This window comes from Echinops telfairi, unplaced genomic scaffold, assembly GCF_000313985.2.
Source record: "Echinops telfairi isolate 266 unplaced genomic scaffold, ASM31398v2 ScPeMD7_7469;HRSCAF=8507_0, whole genome shotgun sequence".
Classification (NCBI taxonomy): Eukaryota; Metazoa; Chordata; class Mammalia; order Afrosoricida; family Tenrecidae; genus Echinops; species Echinops telfairi.
Genome location: NW_022111372.1, coordinates 34,557,358 through 34,575,569, shown reverse-complemented (window position 1 = coordinate 34,575,569; position 18,212 = coordinate 34,557,358). Strand labels below are relative to the sequence as shown.

Here is an 18,212-nt window from a genome sequence, read left to right as displayed (position 1 = left end):
CCCCCCAACACCCGGGGCTCAGCCAGTCAGAAACAAAGGAATTCCTCATCTGACCCTCATGGTGTCTATATCCTTCCCAGCAGTTGGCTCTAGGAAACAAACTCTCGTTTCCCCTCTTGAAGGCAGACCTTAAACTGGGAAAGATCAGATTGATAGGGGAACATATAATTTGGACAAAAACAGTACAGTAAATACATAAATAAAAGCTGGTCAAAAAGTCAGTTAGTTGATAAGATGTTTGGGTCAAAAAATGAGTCAATCCACTGCCAGGGGGTTGATTCCAACCCACCGTGCTCTGTAGGGCAGAGTAGAATGGCCCCTAGGATTTCCCAGGCTTTAATCTCCATGGAGGAGAAAGTGGGACTTTCTACTCCCATAGAGAGTTCGTGTTGGAAACCCACAGGGGCAGGGCGGTCTCCCCTGCCCGATGGGGTCACCCGATGGCAGAGAGTTGGGGTGGGAATCTGATGGAACCAAGTGGCCACTTCCTTTTCCGATGGAACTGCTGGGCTGACCTTTTGGTAAACAAAGGAGTGTTTACGTGCTGGGTCACCAGGATGCCTCCAAAAATGAATAGTCACTACACACAAACACGCACCAGTCGACTGAAACCGAGTCACTGGAGACTGACTCATGGAGACCCCATGGCTGCCGAAACCACTGGGCCCACTTCATTCTCACTCCCTTATGTGACCCACAAGGTCCGAGTCAGGAACTCAGTCAAAGGCCCTGCTCAGAGTGGTGCTGACCCAGATCCCTTCCAATCACTCAGAGCGAAGACTTCAGGAGGTGCCCTCCGCAGCCCCCATACTCCTGACCCACCTCTTAAGTTCCAGCGAGGCTCACCTGCATTTCAATGTCCTGGGGCTGGTTCCCCACAGCCACCCTGGTGATGCCTGGGAGATCAATGAGGGTCAGGTCCGGGACATCCGGAGAGGTGATTTCCAGCGTGATAAGCTTGTGACTAATGCCCACGCCTTGTCCCGCGATCAAATTCTGGGCTATGGAGGCCGAGAGGGGAGAAACCCAGAGTCCCAGTTAATGACCATCAACGAGGAGCAGCTGTTACTTAAAATAAAACCCCCAAAAGCCAAACTCACTGCCATCAGGTCAGTGCTGACTCATAGTGACCCCTGTGGGCTTTTGAGACTGTAACTGTTTATGGGAGTAGAAAGCCTCACCTTTCACCCTAGGAGCTGCTGGTGGTTTTGAACTGCCCACCTGACATGTAACCACTACACCCCCAGGTCTAAGTGGTTATTCTTCTCAGGGTGTATTTGGTAGAAAACAGCAGTGTTTTTGAAGGCCACAAGTTGACTGTTTAATTTGTAAGTAGCCTCTACACACACTACACACGCTCGCAAAAGAACAGAGAGAAATCATACCAATGTGTTAGCAACAGAAACATCCATGGATTCTACTATTTCTCTTCGTCTCCTTGTATGCTCTTCAGTGTTACCCAATGGACGATTCAGTGGGTGTTAAACTATGTCTGCCCATTCTTTAACACTGCTCCCTTCGGAAGGTGGAGAGAGACTAATTCTGCTCCACTTGGGTGTGGACTGGACGTAGACTTGCTTTCTAATGGACAGGGTCCTGGAAGTGACAGCGTATGACTAGGTCATTCAAGACATCCTGGACTTCTCTCTGCTTTCTCTTGGGGCTTCCTGAGGGAGGCTACCTGCCACATTGTGGGGACTCCAGAGTCGCCCTATGGGGACTCATAAACGTTGTAAATCTGAGGGGAGGGCATCTCTCTTTTGGAAGGGCTCCCGTGGGTGGGCCAGCTCCGAGGCCTGTAGACAGCACAAGGATCGATGCATAGTGGTGGCTGGTGGACAGTTTGGTGGGTGGCGGGTTAGCACTATTCTAGTAGTTCTGCACTGAACATTGTAGAACCCGCCTCTTGGTGAAGATTTGGTCAGGTGTGCACCCAAGAGTGGGGTCACCGGCTTTGCAGATCTGCAGCTTTAGCAGATACTGCCAAACAGCTTTTCAAAGGGGTTCAACCTACTTACCCTGGCACCAGCAGGGGGCGGGGATTCTGGTCTACCATTGGAAAGATGTGGCTCTGCAGGCATTTGCTCATTATTCATTTGCCCACAGGATCTTCCCTGCCCCCACACCCAGGGTGTGCTGGTGTTAGGAGTTCTGGGGAACACATAGCCTGCCTGGCATGTTCCCCTTCAACTCCCATGTGTAGAGGGTAAGCCAGGTGCCCATTAATGCTGCAGGATGTGCTGGGCAGTACAGGAAAGGGATAAGGCAGCTCTCGTAGGCATGGCCAGGGTGCAGATCTTTGAAAAGTTTCAAAGCTGGGAAACAGGCTAATTGAGGTGTAAGAACTGGAGTTGGGGGCTGAACAGCTCTACGTTGGAAGGAACCACTTGGCTGAGCCATTTAAAGCTTGTACACATGGGGGTCTCCTGGGAAGCACTGAGCCCAGGAAGTCATCACAGGCCTCTTGTTCTGAAAGTGAGGCTCCTATTTTGTTGTAGTGGGTCATGAATTGGGAGGAGCACCAGAAGGTCAGCAGTTTCAATCCACCAGTCAGTCTGAGGGAGAAAAGATGAAGCTGTCTGCTACCACGAAGATGTACAGCCGTGGAAACCCACAGGGGCAGTTCTACTCTGTGCTACAGGAATCAGTGAGTTTATTTAACAATGCAAAACCTGGTCTCCGTCACAATCAGAGCTCACAGCTGTGGAGGTTCTTATCTGTTATAGGGTTGTTGTTACTATTATTTTACTTCCCATCCACCCCTCCCCAGCTGAGATCAGACCTTCAGGTAGCACAAATGATTTGCATTCAACTTCCGATCAAAAGTTTGGTATTTTGTTAGTAAAAACAACAATGGTATCACAAAGCACATCATGGCTTGGAAGGACGTGGAGAACATCATGCTGTGTGAAGCTAGCTAATCATGAAAAATTAAATATTACATGAAATCACTGTTATAAAGGAGGGAAAAAGAACCCCCCAAAATGGGACTTTCATACAAAGGGAGCAGACTTTAGAGAAGGCTAAAGGGGTGGGGCGGGCAGATAAAGCCATGGGCTAGACAGTTGACGGTGTTAACTTGGATGAAATAGCCCTCAAGGGGGAGAAGAAAAATCAAGATGCAGGTGAAGGACAAACTCTTGGAGGGTTTGATTAGTAGTTTAAATGACTGAATACCAAGTTAAGGATCTGAAATGTAAATCCACACCTAATTTACCACTTGGTGGTTCAAAACCCCCTGAAGGTACTGTGGAAGAAAGACCTGGTGATCTGCTTTTATAAACATTAGAGCCCCCCTCCCCCCATGCAACATTTTGACTTTGTCATAGAGGGTCCCCTGACCTGGAATGGACTCTGTGGCAATGGTTTTGTTGTTGTTGTTGGGGCTGAGACCTGAGAGGGCAGTGAAGGTGGAGGGGCAGGGGTCTGATGGGAGGGATAAGCAAGTGACCTCCAGGTTCCACTGTGGAGGAAGCCTGACAACAGAACCCTGGCACAATTGATTGAAAAATATATATTATTCTGTTTCCTATTACTAATCTTACATGTTAGTAAACTTCGCTGAGCAGCCGGGTGTTAGCTGAGCTTCCAGGAATTATAGGTGGGCAGTGCCCATATTTAGGGAGAGCAGCCTGGAGGGAGATGGGGCCACAAAGCCACAGGCAGAGCAGCCAGTAACAAGGCAGTGACGAATGACCAGGGTGGCTGAGTCTGGCCCAGGGTTAGGGTTAGGGTTAGGGCAGAAGGACCCGGGCAGGCAAAGAGGAGAGGAGATGGTGTGAGGCTGAGGGACCACAATGGGGAAAGGCCCAGGAGGCTTTTGCTCTAGCATGTGGAGGCCAGAGCTGGGCAGGAGGAGGAGGGAATACGGATGGGGTCCTGGAGTATGGGGTGGGGCGAGAGGCGTGAGGGCTGGGGGCCGGGGGTAGGGGGGGGGTAGCTGGCAGACATCACCCAGGAGGCGGGCACTATGTGAAGACTGCCATTGGGAGGTAACTCCATGAGGACTGAACTGGACAAAGACCTGGAGGGAGAGTGGAGGCGATCTAGTGGGCAGTGCCGTCCACTCGCTCGCTGCCATTGAGTTGATTCCCACTCACAGTGAGCCTATAGGACAAAGTCGAACTCCCCCTGTGGGTTTCTGAGCCTGTAACTGTGTAAGGGAGCAGAAAGCCTGGTCTCTCTACCTTGAAGAGGCCGGTGGTTTCTAACTACTGACTTTGCAGTCAGTGGCCCAATGTGTAAGCTCTGTGCCACCAGGACTCTTTAGCAGGGGCGGGGAGGGCTGGGGCTGTTGACCAGGACCAACAGCACATCAGTTGCTCCCCCTGAGTGGAAGCGCACTCATGGGTTTTCACGGGCTACCCTTCTGGAAGTAGATGGCCAGACTTTGTGATGAGGCTCTGGGTGCAGTCATTGTTGTTTACACCTCCCAGAGACCACCGTGCTGGAAAGGGGGGAGGGGGTGGTCATTTTCAGTGAAGGATGTGGTGAAGGGGGGGAAGGAGCGGGGTGACAGGAGAGGAAGCCAGGAGCAACCCAGGGGCCCCTACCTTTGTGTATAACCTGCTCCACCATGGCGGGGTCATGCAGCTGGTGCTCTGTGCTTTCAAAGCTGATTTTCCCTCTCCACTTAGCCTCGCATGGCTGCCTTCTCAGTTTCAGCACCAACGGACACCTGGTGACAATACCTGAGAGAGATCCCCCCACCCCCCAAGTGTTATGCTTCCAGTTAAGAAGTCAAGGTGTCTTTTACTCCAACCCCCCTCCAAGGACTTCCCCAGGGTCCCCCACAGGCTGGCCCTGCACATCCTGGCCAGCTCTAGGCTCCCAGGTGAGTAAGCGCAGGGGGATGGGGCAGACAAATGAGTCCAAGCCACCATACTCTGGAGCCCTTTGTCTGTGGGCTGTGGCCACCTCCTGTCCCCCTGCTCCCCTGCCAGTCATGTGCAGTGAGGGCCACCACTTTCCATGTGTTAAGTGCCTTGGTGAGCCCCCAGAGCCCCTGGGGCTGGAGCCAGCCCCTTCAAAGTTTGCATAAGACCTGCATTGTTCTTGACACCCCCCTTCACTCCCCCAGGGGCTTGGGAAGGGGAGCAAGGGGAGGTTTGCTGCAGTGCAACCTGTCCAGATGCGTCCTCTTCTGGATGGGAGAGTGAGGGGGGTGGTGAGAGCCTGGGGGAGAAGCTCGAAGGGGTCAGAGGGTATTCTAAAGGTGTATGGAGGTGCCTGTAGGGAGGTAGGGACTATCTGACCCACCTGGGGCCCCTGAAGTTCTGAGGCTTGAGACCCTCAGAGCTTTGTGAAAACGGGAGTCCCTGTGTGGTGCCCATGATGAGCTCAGGGCCACTTTGCCCCGTCTAGTGTTTCCACACTTAGGAAGATCATGAACAAGAATCAACCCGCTGGCTGCAGGGACCTTGACTGTCAGTGAGGGTGGCTGAGACAGCGCAGCAGGACACCCAGGCCGCCATCCAAACCCTGCTCTGTACTCCTGAGCCTACGTCGCCCAGAACTGGGCTCCCTCCTTCCTGATGACTTGTCTGCGAAGCTGAAGCCGGCTGGCTCTTTCCCCAAGGGTGGCTTGTTGTCACTTGCTATGGGGCACTGCCCTGTTGCTTACCGCTGCCCCTGGGCAGGGCGACACCCGACAGCGCCTCCAGCACGGAGCTCTTGCCGGAGCTCTGGTCTCCGATGACTGCGATGGCGGGCAGCGCCAGGTCCTGCTCCACGCCCAGGGTCCGCAGGGAGTCGATGAGGTCGATGCAGGGGCGCACCTTCTCCTCATACAGGTTGTACAGGTTCCCCTGAGGAAAGCAGACAGGCTTCACCCACCCAGCTTCCAGGCTGGGGTTCCGCCCACGGCACCCGGCCTTGGAGACCAGGGACAGAGTCTGAGCATCTGGGAATGCGCCAAGGCTGCACACCCGGCAGGGGGCAGTTCAGAGCCATCCAGAGGACCCTGGGGAGCCTAGTGCTCCGCTTCCAAAGGGTCACACAGTGCTACCCTGACACACAAGGTACAGTTAGAATCCACTCAACCCAGACTGGCTCCAACGAGCTGTTTATTGCAGGGCTGCTCAATGCATCCATCGTGATCTACCAGTAGATCAAATGTAGTGTGGGTAGATCGCATGGCATTAAAAAATAGACATAAGCCTATCATCAATCCAGTCACTTCATTGATATACAGCGCAGCCAATCACAAGCAATCTTAGGTGTCAAACACATGCGCAAACAACTGCACTAAGTGCCGCAAACCTGACAAGCTAAGTTATCGCCAATTTTTAGACCTTGGTTTTTTTGTCTTAAGAAAGGATATTAAAATGAGTTGGGGAGCTGGACCAAATAAAAAGACAAAAACGTATCACTTTCATACGGAATGGGAGATTTTGACACGACAAGCCAACATTCAGCTGAAGTCCAGAGCCACGAGCAGTTCTGGAACTCACTCGCAGAGGGAAAGTACCCAAACATGAGAACATGTGCTACCTCTGAGACTGCATGATTCGGCTCTACTTATCTATGTAAGTCAGCCTTTTCCCACATAAAGATCACTAAGTCCAAGTACCGTTCCACCATGCCTGATGATCATTTGGAAGTGTGCTTGAGGCCGGCTGTCAGCAGCTACTGTGTGGACTATGCATCCTTGGCTCATTCCATTCAGTGCATGTCATCGGAGTAAACTCAGGTCATGACAAAAAATATACATAGTGAATTGTGTTGTGCTGTGCAATATGGACTCATGCAGTTTTGCCAGGTACATAAACATACATTGTACATATAAAGAATTCTCAATGCATTTATGAATAAATGTAGTAAATAAATAAAAATAAATAGATGCTTTGCATTTTTGTAGTTGGTAGATCATTTTGACTTGGTCATTTTATAAGTAGCTTGCATGCTATAAAAGTGTGAGCACCCCTGGTTTATTTGATGCTGGGTTGCAGACCAGGGCTGAGGGAAGTGGCTGAAGACGTGTCTCTCTTGAGGGAGGGCCTGTGTTGTGTTCATACTGGGGTGTCCTCAGGGGAGGCGGGTATTTGGAAGGAACTCCTCTGGAGGAGGGGCTGAAGGAGGTCTGCAGGGGTGGAGGAGGGTGGGGAGTGGAGAGTCCAGTGGCTATGCGGACTGCAGCAGCAGGAGCAGCCGAAGGAAAAGCTTCCAGGACGGTGCTCTGGTCTATGTGTTGGGAAGGCGGTGTATTGTACAGCTGTGCAACTCTGACCCAGAGTCTAGAATATTCCCTGATAAACCCACTGCCATCGAGTCGACTCTGACTCATAGCGACCCAATAGGACAGCGGAGAACTGTCCCTGTGGGTTTCCGAGACTGTAACTCTTTATGGGAGTAGAATGCTTCAACCTTCTCCCCAGGTGCGCCTTGGAGTTAGCAGCAGCCTTGGAGTTAGCAGCAGCCCAGTGCATGATCATGATGCCCCCAGGGCCCCTTTCTCTGATAAAGGGGGCTGGAAGTGTAGACTTTTCTCTCTTGATTTCTTATTCTTCTCAAGGAAACTCCTTTCCCTTTCCAGGCTTACTGAGCACCTTTGTTCTGCTGATGATAAATGTCACAGGGCACCTGGTCAACCTCACTGAGACATCCATGTCTGGCAGGGAGGGAACGGGGTCCCTCAGGGGCCACATGAGTGGGATGCATGCACACACCAGCTCTGTGACACCTGCTGGCCATAGGGGACTGAAGCCCACCATTTAGCTGAGCTTTCTCTGTCTCTTATCCATGTGAGTAAAGTGCTGTTCCACCCACTGCCCACGTGTAAGACGTGTCTTTCCTGGAGACTCTGGACCTTGGCTTGACAGCAGGCAAGGGGCCTCCAGTCCCAAGTCTGAGAGGGCCAGGACTGCTGTAGAGCCTGCATATGCCCCTGGTTGCAGTGACTGGGGAACAGGGCTGTGCATCAAGGTTGGGCCACTTTGCTGGCCTGAGCACATTGGTGGCTTGCCCGATGGCCACGCACCTCTGGTTGGTGCTCAGTACCTGCACTTGTTGGCCATTTGATTTACCTTTTCGCTGGCCTGGCTCCCATTCTCTGCTGGCAGTATGTTGGTCACCTGTTCGTTCAGTGTCAGTGTGAAGAGATGCTTGTTGAGATCTCCTCCGGCTTGCTGGCTTGCGGGATTCTCCTTTTTCACTGTGCGGGATGATACCTTTGGGTGGTGGTGAAACATACTTATCTCTCTTTTTGGAATGGGACTTGGAAGAAATTGGCTTTTGCTTCCAGTAGCACCAAGACTCATGAATCTTAAGCATTAATGAGTGCCCATTCAAGGCTGATGGGTTCTCTTGCTGTTCTCCTGTGATTCCAATCTCCTTGGAGAGTGCTGTAAAGATACAAAATGGAAGAGGGGCTCAATGGTCACCAACAAGCCCAACCCTAGTGTGACACTTAGGTTTTTTGTCATCTTGGCTGGGCCAGGATTCTCCCACAGTCTGATGTAACATAGTGCGGTCAACTCCAGGATGGGATGGGATCTTCTGTGAAGCAGCCAAGCAGTTGTGGGGAGAATAAATTAAAAAAACTAGCTGCTATCAAGTCAATGCTGACTCATAGTGAGCCCCTGTGGGTTTCCAAGACGGTAACTATTTTTTTTTAATGTTTTATTAATCATTTAACTGGGGGCTCTTACAGCTCTTATCACAATCCATCCGCAGGTCCATTGTGTCAAGCGTGTTTGTGTATAGGCTACCCTTATCATTCCCCATTTTCTTTCTACATGAGCCCTTGGTATCCGCTCCTCTTTTTCCCCATCCCTCCACCACCCTCCTAAATCTTTGATCAATTATGTATTATTATTATTTCATATCTTACACCATCCATTGTCTCCTTTCACCCACATTTCTATTATTTGTCCCCCTGGGGGGGAGGGTTCTATATCCAACCTTGTGATCAGTTCCCCCTTACTCCCCCTTTCCCACCCCTTCCTCTTCCACCCTCATGGTATCGACACTCCCACAACTGTTCCTGAGGGTTTATCTGCCTGGATTCCAGAGCTCTTATCTGTACCAGTGTACATACTCCAGTAAGACTGGAACTGTTTATGGGAGTAGAAAGTCCAGTCTTTCTCCTGAGGAGCTGGTAGCAGATTTGAACTGCCAACCATTCGGATTGCAGCCCAACACGTAACCACTACATCAGCAAGGCTCCTTGTGGGGAGAATAGACCTCTTTACTCTAGTCACAGCCTTGATATGATTGAGGGAGGTTCCATTCAGGGTGTGGCCTGCTCTTAGTCTAAATGTACAGTGTGTGCAAACTAGCTCTCTTCCACTGCTGGATTTGGATCCTGCACCTGGTTCCTCAAACTCTTGTTATATTGACTGCCAAGCCCAGGAGCCATCAGCATGCAGCCAACCTTGGATTCTTTCGGCTGATCTCAAACTCGTTCAGATCAGCATCCATCGGCCTATGGTCTTCCTCTTTCATCTCCCTGCTTTCTGTTGGTCAGCCCCTGAACCTGTGTGTCAGTCTAGGTCCATTCGACAAACAAATCCACAGAAACTCATGTATAAGAGAGAGTTTTATATAAAGGTTAAGTGCACATCAAGAAAACATCCCAACCCAGTGCTGCCCAAGCCCACAAGTCCAACATTAACCCATATGTCCAACACCAATCCACAAGTCCTCTTCTATCTCACAAAACAGACACAATGATGCCGACTGCAGGAGGAAAGCCGAGTCATTGAGTGTGTAAACATCTCAGTGCTGGCAGGGGTCTCCACACGGCTGCTCCAGCACCCAGGGCTGCATCGGGGTAGGTCCATGTGGCTTCTTCTCAGGGATGTTTTGCAGGAAGTGAGCCTTGCCAGCTGAAGCAGGGAACTGGCTAAGGCAACTGCACCCTGGTCCGACCATCAGAAAGCAAGAGAGCTGAGAACTCGAAAGGCGAGGCTTACCAAGCCATTTATCTTTCCACCTTTCAATTAACCCCAAATGTGTTTATCGGCCAGGTTGGCACAATAAACTTTAACTCTATCAACCTGCAACTACAGGAGTTGAGTTGGATTGGACTTACCTACTCCTACTACTGTGTGAGCCAATTCTTGATATCAATCTCTTTCCATCTACTTATACATACAAGCATCGCTGGTCTTGCTTCTCTAGAGAACCCAGCCTAACACTTAGGATTCATGTTTGCCAGGCCCTTCTTGGGCCAATCCAATGTAACCTAATCCCAATATGATGCAATACAACACAATACAACGCAACGCAGAGGAAACCGTAGCCCACCACAGGTCCCCATATCTGCTGGAGGAGCTCTGGGAAGCAAACAGTCACAGAATACAAGTGAGGGGCCCTGTAAGACCCCAGCGCTTGGAGACAAGAGGTAACTCTGGATGTCCCATTTCCACCAGAGAGCTTTGATGGTGCACTGTCACTTCTGATGGGACAGGAGTCATTCTGTGTCATCCATGGTGCCACCCTCCTCTGACTCCATTCCGGGTTAGAGAAGTGTTAGAGTTGCAGAGACAAGCGGAAGCGAGAGAGGGATTTTCATGAATTCTGTTTTGATCCTGGATTATCTTGGAAAATAGAGTAGACAGTAAGCTTAAAACTTTTAATTGAGCTAACTTCTCCTGGGAATGCACTCCCAGAACATGTGGGCTGAGTCACTTGGTACCGTACTTTGGTTAAGTCTAACTTATAGGCCAACCGGTTCAGTGTTTGTGTTACGGTCTAGTTAATTCTGACTCCGGATGAGAGAAACAGCCTAGAGAAAAACTGGAACCCAGAGTCTAAGGAGGTGCCCTTCAAAAGGTGTTTGCTTCAGAACCTAATCTGGTCAGAAAGGGTAGAGGGAAAGTTGGGTTCTTAGGTGCAAACCCTGTGATGTAAGTAATACTTGTGGACGGGAAGCAATTAGACTCAGAGAAAGGCTGTATGTAGCAAGACAGGGGTGCTGGCATTGAAAGGATTATCGCCGCCCCCACCATCCCCATGCTCCAGTCTGACGACATGGGAAGGACCAGGGAGGCTCTGGGTTTTTATCCCACTGACATCCCAGATCTGTTCATATGCTCAGGCTGATTCTCACCCGGCCTCTGTGAACTGACTGCAGCCTCTGGAGACCTGACGCTTGCTCTGCTTACTTGGGCTTGCTGGAAGCAAACTTCACCCTGCCACCACTGTCTCAGAACCAGGAACATGGTTTATGTCTCACATTTCCCCCTAAAAATGACTCAGAATGGCCTATCCAACCCCTTGCTGGACTTGCCACCCATATCTCATACAGGGATCACGCAAATGCCCTGTGCGTCACCATTCACTTCTCCTCTTGACTTTCTCAGTTTTTCAAAAACACAGTCCTGGACCGGGAGGCCTCTGCTATTCAGCAGTCACTGCACTGTGGGTTCCTCCCCATCTAGAAGCTTCTAGAAGCCCAGAATACATCATAAGGGCAGGAGATGGAGGCTCTGACTTGCAAGGAGAAGAAAGGAAAGAGGGATGTCCGACAGATAAAGAAGACAGCCAGCAAGAGCAGCGGCGAGGGACAAAGAAGAGCACGGTAGGAGCCAGGGTGCAGCCAACAGAGAAATGCACAGAGGAACGGAAAAGGCAAGGAACCCGCGAGGTGACAACCAAGGGGTTTGGGCTCAAGACCCCAAGAGGGAGAGATTCTCTCTATGTAGAGGCTGAGACTGGAGAACTGCCCAGGAAGTAGTCAGAGAGACAGCCATTTATTATATTCCGCGGGACTTACAGGCCCCGCCCGAGGAATAAACAAGCACTGTTGCTTCTCCCAGCTGGCTGGGCAGGAAAGTGTCTCCTACGGGGGTTGTTCCGGGACTCCATTTTGTAGGGACAGTAAGGTAGGCTCCCAGAACTCTACTGACGCTACATGCCGCTAACATACCTGAAAGTCAGACCAGGAGGAGGGCGCAGGAGGCATCCCCTTGCCTCTGGCTGTGCCCTGGCTCTCAGGGCAGGAAGGGAATCCATGCAGGAGAAAAGAAAGACCCACAGGGAGTGCCTACTCAGCTCCAGCGGCCATTAGGGAGTGTTCTCTCCGACTCTCTACACGGATGGGAGCCAGCCCCTCAGGACACAGGATGAGGATAATAAGAAAAACAAAAGCCAAGCTCACAGCCAATGATTGGACGCAGAAGGGCCGCCGTGGGTTGCGGAAACGGGGATGGAAAGCCTCCGTCTGCTGCTTTAAGGCCTTCCCCAAAGGGACTGGAACAGAGGCACCAACACAGAGCCAGCCAAGCCCAAGGAGTTTGTTCCTTTCCCCTTTCAAGTCTGACTCTGTGTGCTGTTGGGCTGAAAGACAAAGACTTGCTTTCAGCTCTCCAGGGCAGCTACTCAATCAGGATAGCCAAGGGCAGCCAGGCGGGCTACCCAAATCCAACCCGCCTGGGATGGGGTCAGCGCAGACTCACAAGACCCTAGAGGAGGAAGTGTCCTAAGTCTTTAGGGGAGCAGGCTGCCTCGTCTGTCTCCAGCAGAGTAGCTGGTGCAGGTGAACCATAGCAGGGAGATGCTTACACCTCGGCACCACTAGGTCCCCTGAAGCCAGCTCTCAAAAACTCACTGCCACGGACTCAATTCCAACTCTCCAGGCACGGCGCAGAAGCAGAACACAACAAACAGTCTGGTTGGCTGACATTTGCTCTTCAGTTCCGGAACAAGAGGAAGGAAATCACATGGCTTACATATTCACGTGACTTGGCTTCACCCCTCCGAGGTTGAACAGTGGGGAGGAATTCAATGTCTAATTTTCCCAGATAGCTTACCAGAGCCGGGACTCCGGCTTGGTGACTGTTTGGCCTTGGATGACCCTCTAGAAGCCACCATAGCCTTTTTGTGGTGGTTTTCCTGTCAGGTAACCTTCTCCTGGGATGAGGCTTGGCCATACGTTTTCTAGGGCTGCTGTCACCAAGCAACACAAAGTGGGTGGCCTTAGGAGCTGACATTTAATGTCCCATGGCTTGGGAGGCTGGGAGTTCGGCCATCCCTCTAAGGCTGAGGAAGGAAGTGCCCCCGGCCTCCCTGCTAGCTTCTGAGGACCTGGCTGATCCTTTGCCATTGGTAGCTGTCTCTCCGCATGATGCCCTCCTCCTGTGTGTGACCCTGTTTTCATATCTATTTTCCTCTTTTATAAAACACCAGTTCCATCGGATGGTGTAACTCTAGGTCACTATGACCTGGTTCATTTGTAACATCTTCAAAGAAAGACCCTATTCCCAAACAAAGCCACAGGATTTTAATCAGTCTTTTCTGGGGACACAGTGCAACCAGGATCAAAGTGAACTTAACTCCTCAGAAGGGTGACAGTAGCTGTGAGGGGCAGGGACGGCCAGCTGAGGCGCAGAGCCTCCAGTCCAAACAAAGTGTGTCTTCCATGCAGCTCCGCCCAGCACTGCTGTTTTTCTAGACTCTACTACAGCATCCCTGGGCGTGTCCTGACACCAGGAGATGTTCTATATATTTATTTATTTTTAGCTACACTCTGACTTCAGCCCTGACTTCAGCATCTTTGTACCAGGCAGAATCACAACTACCAAGGGTTCAGGAAAGGAATTTGACCTTATCCCCAATGCTGGCCCCCACTCTCCTTTAAAGAACAGCAACAACATCACTGCAGTAAACATCCTAAATGGGATGAGACAGAACAGTATCGAGAGGTGTCATCCTAGCAGGATGTCACCTTAATGCTGGGGCCCCAAAGGTCCAGGAGGACCAGGGTGCTTGAGGCCGCTCCTATTGGATGGGAGTTGGCTATAAGGTGATGGTGGTAGAGTATGTTTACACCAGGGAGATTGGCAAATGCTCCAGATCAGGACCGCTCCACCCATGGCACTGAGACAGAGCACTGAGCACAAAACCTGCAAGGGAAGCCCCAGAGTCCAGAATTTAGTGCACAACACTCCCCACCCCGCCTCCAGACTCCATGCACCCTGCAGCCTTGAGCAATGGTGTCTCCAAGCCATTCCAGCGCAGCCACTTCCCAGTTGTCCCGATTCTGAGGCAGCTGCAGCCAGCTGGATCCCACCCCTCTGCATTCAGAGCTGGCTGTGGGCCAGCAGCAACCAGCCCTTTGCCTCACACGGGTCACCATCAAATTGTACACAGCTTTCTGGATCCTGCCTCTGACGCAAGCCGAGGTTACCAGGCAAATGCCAAGCCACTTAGGAACTGTAAACAGTAAACAAAAAAGCCCTCTGTTGCCAATGAAGCCTCTCCCAGTGCTGGTGGGGCTCTTACCTGCAGGGGCTCCCAGCAGAGAGCAGGAACATCAGTTTGGGTCGTCCTTCCTCTGCTTTTAAATGGTGTGTGAACCACTCTGCCCTTCCCACCATCTAGCCCCTCCCCTCACGATGAGGAGGAGGAGAAATGAAACTAGCTGCTGGGACACAGAAATGAAAGTGGACTTTCAATGTTTCCAGGGATAACTCAGAAGTAGGGGTGGGTTCACTGCAGAGCAGAGTCAGAAGCAGCTGGGGGGCTTCTTCAAAGATGGGGGTGAGGGAATGCAGTAGGCCCCCCAGGTGGGTGGAGTACTGTGGCCTGAATCCCCCACAACGGGATAAACCAAGAAGGGAGCATAACAGATCAGCAATTGGAGCAAAGTCAACCCACAAATCCCCCTAAAAATAGACTTCAGGCTAGGAGGGGCAGCCCTGAGACTCCCCCAGGACCGGGGCGAGAGACTCATAAAGACAGCAGACAGACCTGGAACTATAGATGTTTTTTTTTTTTCTCCTTTTCTTTTTTCAATCTTTTGTTTTCTTATTGTTTGGACATTTCTGGTTTGCCTACTTACATAAGACAGACATGGGAAACAAGCTCTGGGAGAAAGCCACAGGGCCAATAGCCAGGGAGGGTCTTGGGGGAAGAAGGTGGTGGTTGGTGGGCTGTGGGGGTGGGTGTATGTGGTGAGCAAACAACGCCATAGACAAGGGAACAATCAGGGAATTAAAACCAACATCTAGAGGGTTGTAGAGATTCTGTGGGTATTAGAGCAACACCAATCCAGTTGAGAGGAAGTACTAAGAGGTGTAAGAAGGGGAAACATGATGGTGGGGCAGGAGGAGGCAAAAGGAAACAGGAAGGCTCTAGGAAACAAAGCTATATATAGAGGTATTAACAGAGGTGTGTATTTAGGTAAATACATTAATCCATAAAAATAGAGGCACTGACCTATGTACATATATTTATAAGGCAATCCACTGAGGCTGCGGATGGGCCTTGGGCCTCAGCTCATACCCTCCCTCGATACAAGAACACTTTGTTCTAACAAAATGGCATTTTGTGATGCTCAAACCCACCCCTCCCCCCACATGATCGTGGAAGACAAAACAGGTGCATAGCAGGTATGGTGAAGACAGAGGATGGTGCCCAGCTATTACAAGATGTAGTGTCTGGGGTCTTAAAGGCTTGAAGTTAAACAAGCGACCATCCAACAGTGAAGCAACAGCCCACATGGAAGATCACACCAGCCGGAGCGATCATGAGGTGTCATCGGGACCTGGCAATGGGCATCAGAAAATTCAAAACAAACAACAACAACAAAAATTCATTGGTGAGAATGACGGGGGTAGGAGCAGAGCCCCAAAGCCCAACTGTGGACAACAGAACATCCCCCACAGGGGCGGGTCACAGGGAGGGGATGTGTCAATCAGGGTGCAGGAGAGCACTGATGGGCCACGTAATATACCTCTGGTCCCTTGAGGCCTCCTCACCCCCTACTATCATGACCCCAGTGCTGCTTCCCACTCTGGACTGGACGGGACCATGTACATAGATAGGCATAGCAAGAGATAAAACTCACGACACACAGAACCCAGGGACAGGAATAGCGATACCAAAAGGGTAGAGGGAAAGAGGGGACAGCTAGGGAGGAAGTGGGTACCTATTGCAACGAATGGCACATAACCACACACACCCCTCCAGGGGGAACAACAGAAAACCAGAGGGGAAGGGGGACAGCTGGTGGTTTTGTATGGCTGACCATGCGGCTCACAGCCCAAAGGGTAACCCCTACACAACCAGGGCTCCTATGTACATAGAGATTTATATATATAATGAAATGGCATACAAAGCTGTGTTGTTAGGTGCCATTGAGTGGATTCCAGCCCATAATGACCTTATGCACAACGGAACGAAACACTGACTATCCTGCGCAGTCTCATAATTGTCCCTGTACCTAAGCCCACTGTTGCAGCCACGGTGTCAATCTGTCTCCCTGAAGGCCTTTCTCTCCTTCACTGCCCTTCGACCCTACCTAACATGATAACCTTTTCCAGGGACCAGTGACATTATGTCCCAAGTCTTGCCATCCTTGCCTCTAAGGAGCATTCTGGCCATACTTCTTCCAAGACAGATCAGTTTGGCCACTTAGTAGTTCAAGGTACTTTCAATCTTTTTCTCCAGCGCCACAATTCAAATACATCGATCCTTCTTCAGTCTTCCTTATTCAGTGTCCCACTTTCACATGCATGTGAGGCGATTGAAAATACCATGGCTTGGGTCAGGCGCACTTTAGTTCTCAAAATAACATCCTTGCTTTTTAATATCCAGAAGAGGTCTAGTGCAGCAGATTTACCTAATGCAAATCATCTTTTGATTTCTTGACTGTTGCTTCCATGAGCATTGATTGTGGATCCAAGCAAGACAAAATCCTTGACAACTTCAACTTTTTCTTCATTTACCATGCTGTTACCTATTCGTTCAGTTGTGAAGATTTTGATCCTCTTTACATTGAGTTGTAATCCACGGCAAAGGCTGCGATCCTTGATTTTAATCAGTAACTGCTTCAAGTCCTCCTTATTTTCAGCAAACAAGGTTGTGTCATTTGCGCATTGCGGGTGGTTAATAAGCCTTCCTTATTTTTCTTTATATAAGCCAACTTCTCTGATGATTTTCTGATTATATAGATTGAGTAAGTATGATGAGAGAATACAACCCTATCATACATTTTTCTTGATTTTAAACCATGCAGTATTCTCCTGTTCTGGTCTCCTAACTGCCTCTTGATTCATTTTCAAGTTCCTCATGCGCACAATGAAATGTTCTGGAATTCCCACTCTTCTTAAGGTTATCCATAGTTTATTATGTTCCACACACTCCAATGCTTTTGCAAAGTCAGTAAAACACAAGTAAACGCCTTCCTGGTAGTCTCTGCTTTTAGCCAAGATCCATCTGACATCAGCGATGATCTCTTATTCCTCGTCCTCTTCTGAATCTGGCCTGAACCTCCTGCAGTTCCCTGTCCATGTAGTACTGCCACCTTTGTTGGATGATCTTCAGCAAAATTTGTCTGGAATGTGATATTAGTGATATTTTATAGACTGAGCGTTGGGTCATCTTTGAAATGGGTACAAATACGGATCTCTTCTAGTCAGTTGGCCAATTAGCTGTGTTCTTTTTTTAACATCTTGATCATCTTTATTTAAAAGTATTACTGCCCCTTCCCCAAGAAATACTCCGTGATAAAGATGTCCCGGGAGGCCTCACTATGGAGAAGAGGCTTAGGGTGGGACCAAACGGGGGTGGGGGGTGGGGTGGTGGCGGGGACGGGGAACAGTGCGGCACCTCCTCCCGAGGGTGCGGGTCACACTCGCTTGGCGACTTAAAGATTGCCCGGTCACCTCCGTCTCAATCTTGCTAAAGAAAGGCGGAGAGGCGGCATAGGGAACGTGTATTTAAAACACACACAGCTCTGGAGTAGGGCGGGGCGATGGGATGCTTAATTTTTTCACTTTACATTGGTTGAAAACTTTAACATTAATCAAAAAAAACATTTAGGATTTGTTTTCCCAAATCCCCAGTAGGCTGAGGCGAAGCATGGCGGTGGCTGAAGTACCAGCTCTGGGGCGAATCGCCCTTCTGCAGCTCTCCAGCTTAGAAACCAATCACTCCACCTCCTTGGTCTGTGCGCAGTGTAGCATTTCCTACACTCAGGGAGCAACTTCTAAGATAACGAACGCTTTTAGTCATCTTGTGGCTTCCCTACCCCCACGCATACCGCAGTCTGACCGGCGCAGAGCGGCTTAAGGATAGAGAACCGTAACCGCGCAACCAGGAGAACCCACCGGAAGGAAGAGAGTCCAATTCCGGGATTGGAGGAGGATGGGGCGGGAGCATATGAGGAATACACCAATCACGACCCCCCAGCGCTGTCGGGAGGCGTGGCAGGACTTGCAAAGTGCGCAGGCGCGCGCGTGCACCTTCCCCTCCCCTCGCCCTGC

General features: G+C 50.5%; 1 protein-coding gene across 4 annotated transcripts in view; it reads right to left on the bottom strand.

The window, feature by feature from the left end:
* The window catches only part of MX2 (MX dynamin like GTPase 2), a 48,452-nt gene that overhangs the window by 29,847 nt on the left and 393 nt on the right, over positions 1–18,212 (bottom strand). The window contains exons 1-5 of one of the 4 annotated variants that reach the window (XM_004697319.2): positions 14,227–14,305; positions 8,025–8,342; positions 5,624–5,807; positions 4,554–4,691; positions 847–1,001 (exon numbers count right to left, since the gene is read on the bottom strand). In XM_004697319.2, coding sequence (XP_004697376.2) covers positions 847–1,001; positions 4,554–4,691; positions 5,624–5,807; positions 8,025–8,258 — 711 coding nt within the window. In that variant the 5' untranslated portion in view covers positions 8,259–8,342; positions 14,227–14,305. Of the gene's footprint in view, positions 1–846; positions 1,002–4,553; positions 4,692–5,623; positions 5,808–8,024; positions 8,343–11,872; positions 11,978–12,103; positions 12,171–14,226; positions 14,306–18,212 lie in introns of those variants that run through there. The other 3 variants (XM_045284433.1, XM_045284432.1, XM_045284434.1) reach the window with 3 other exon arrangements.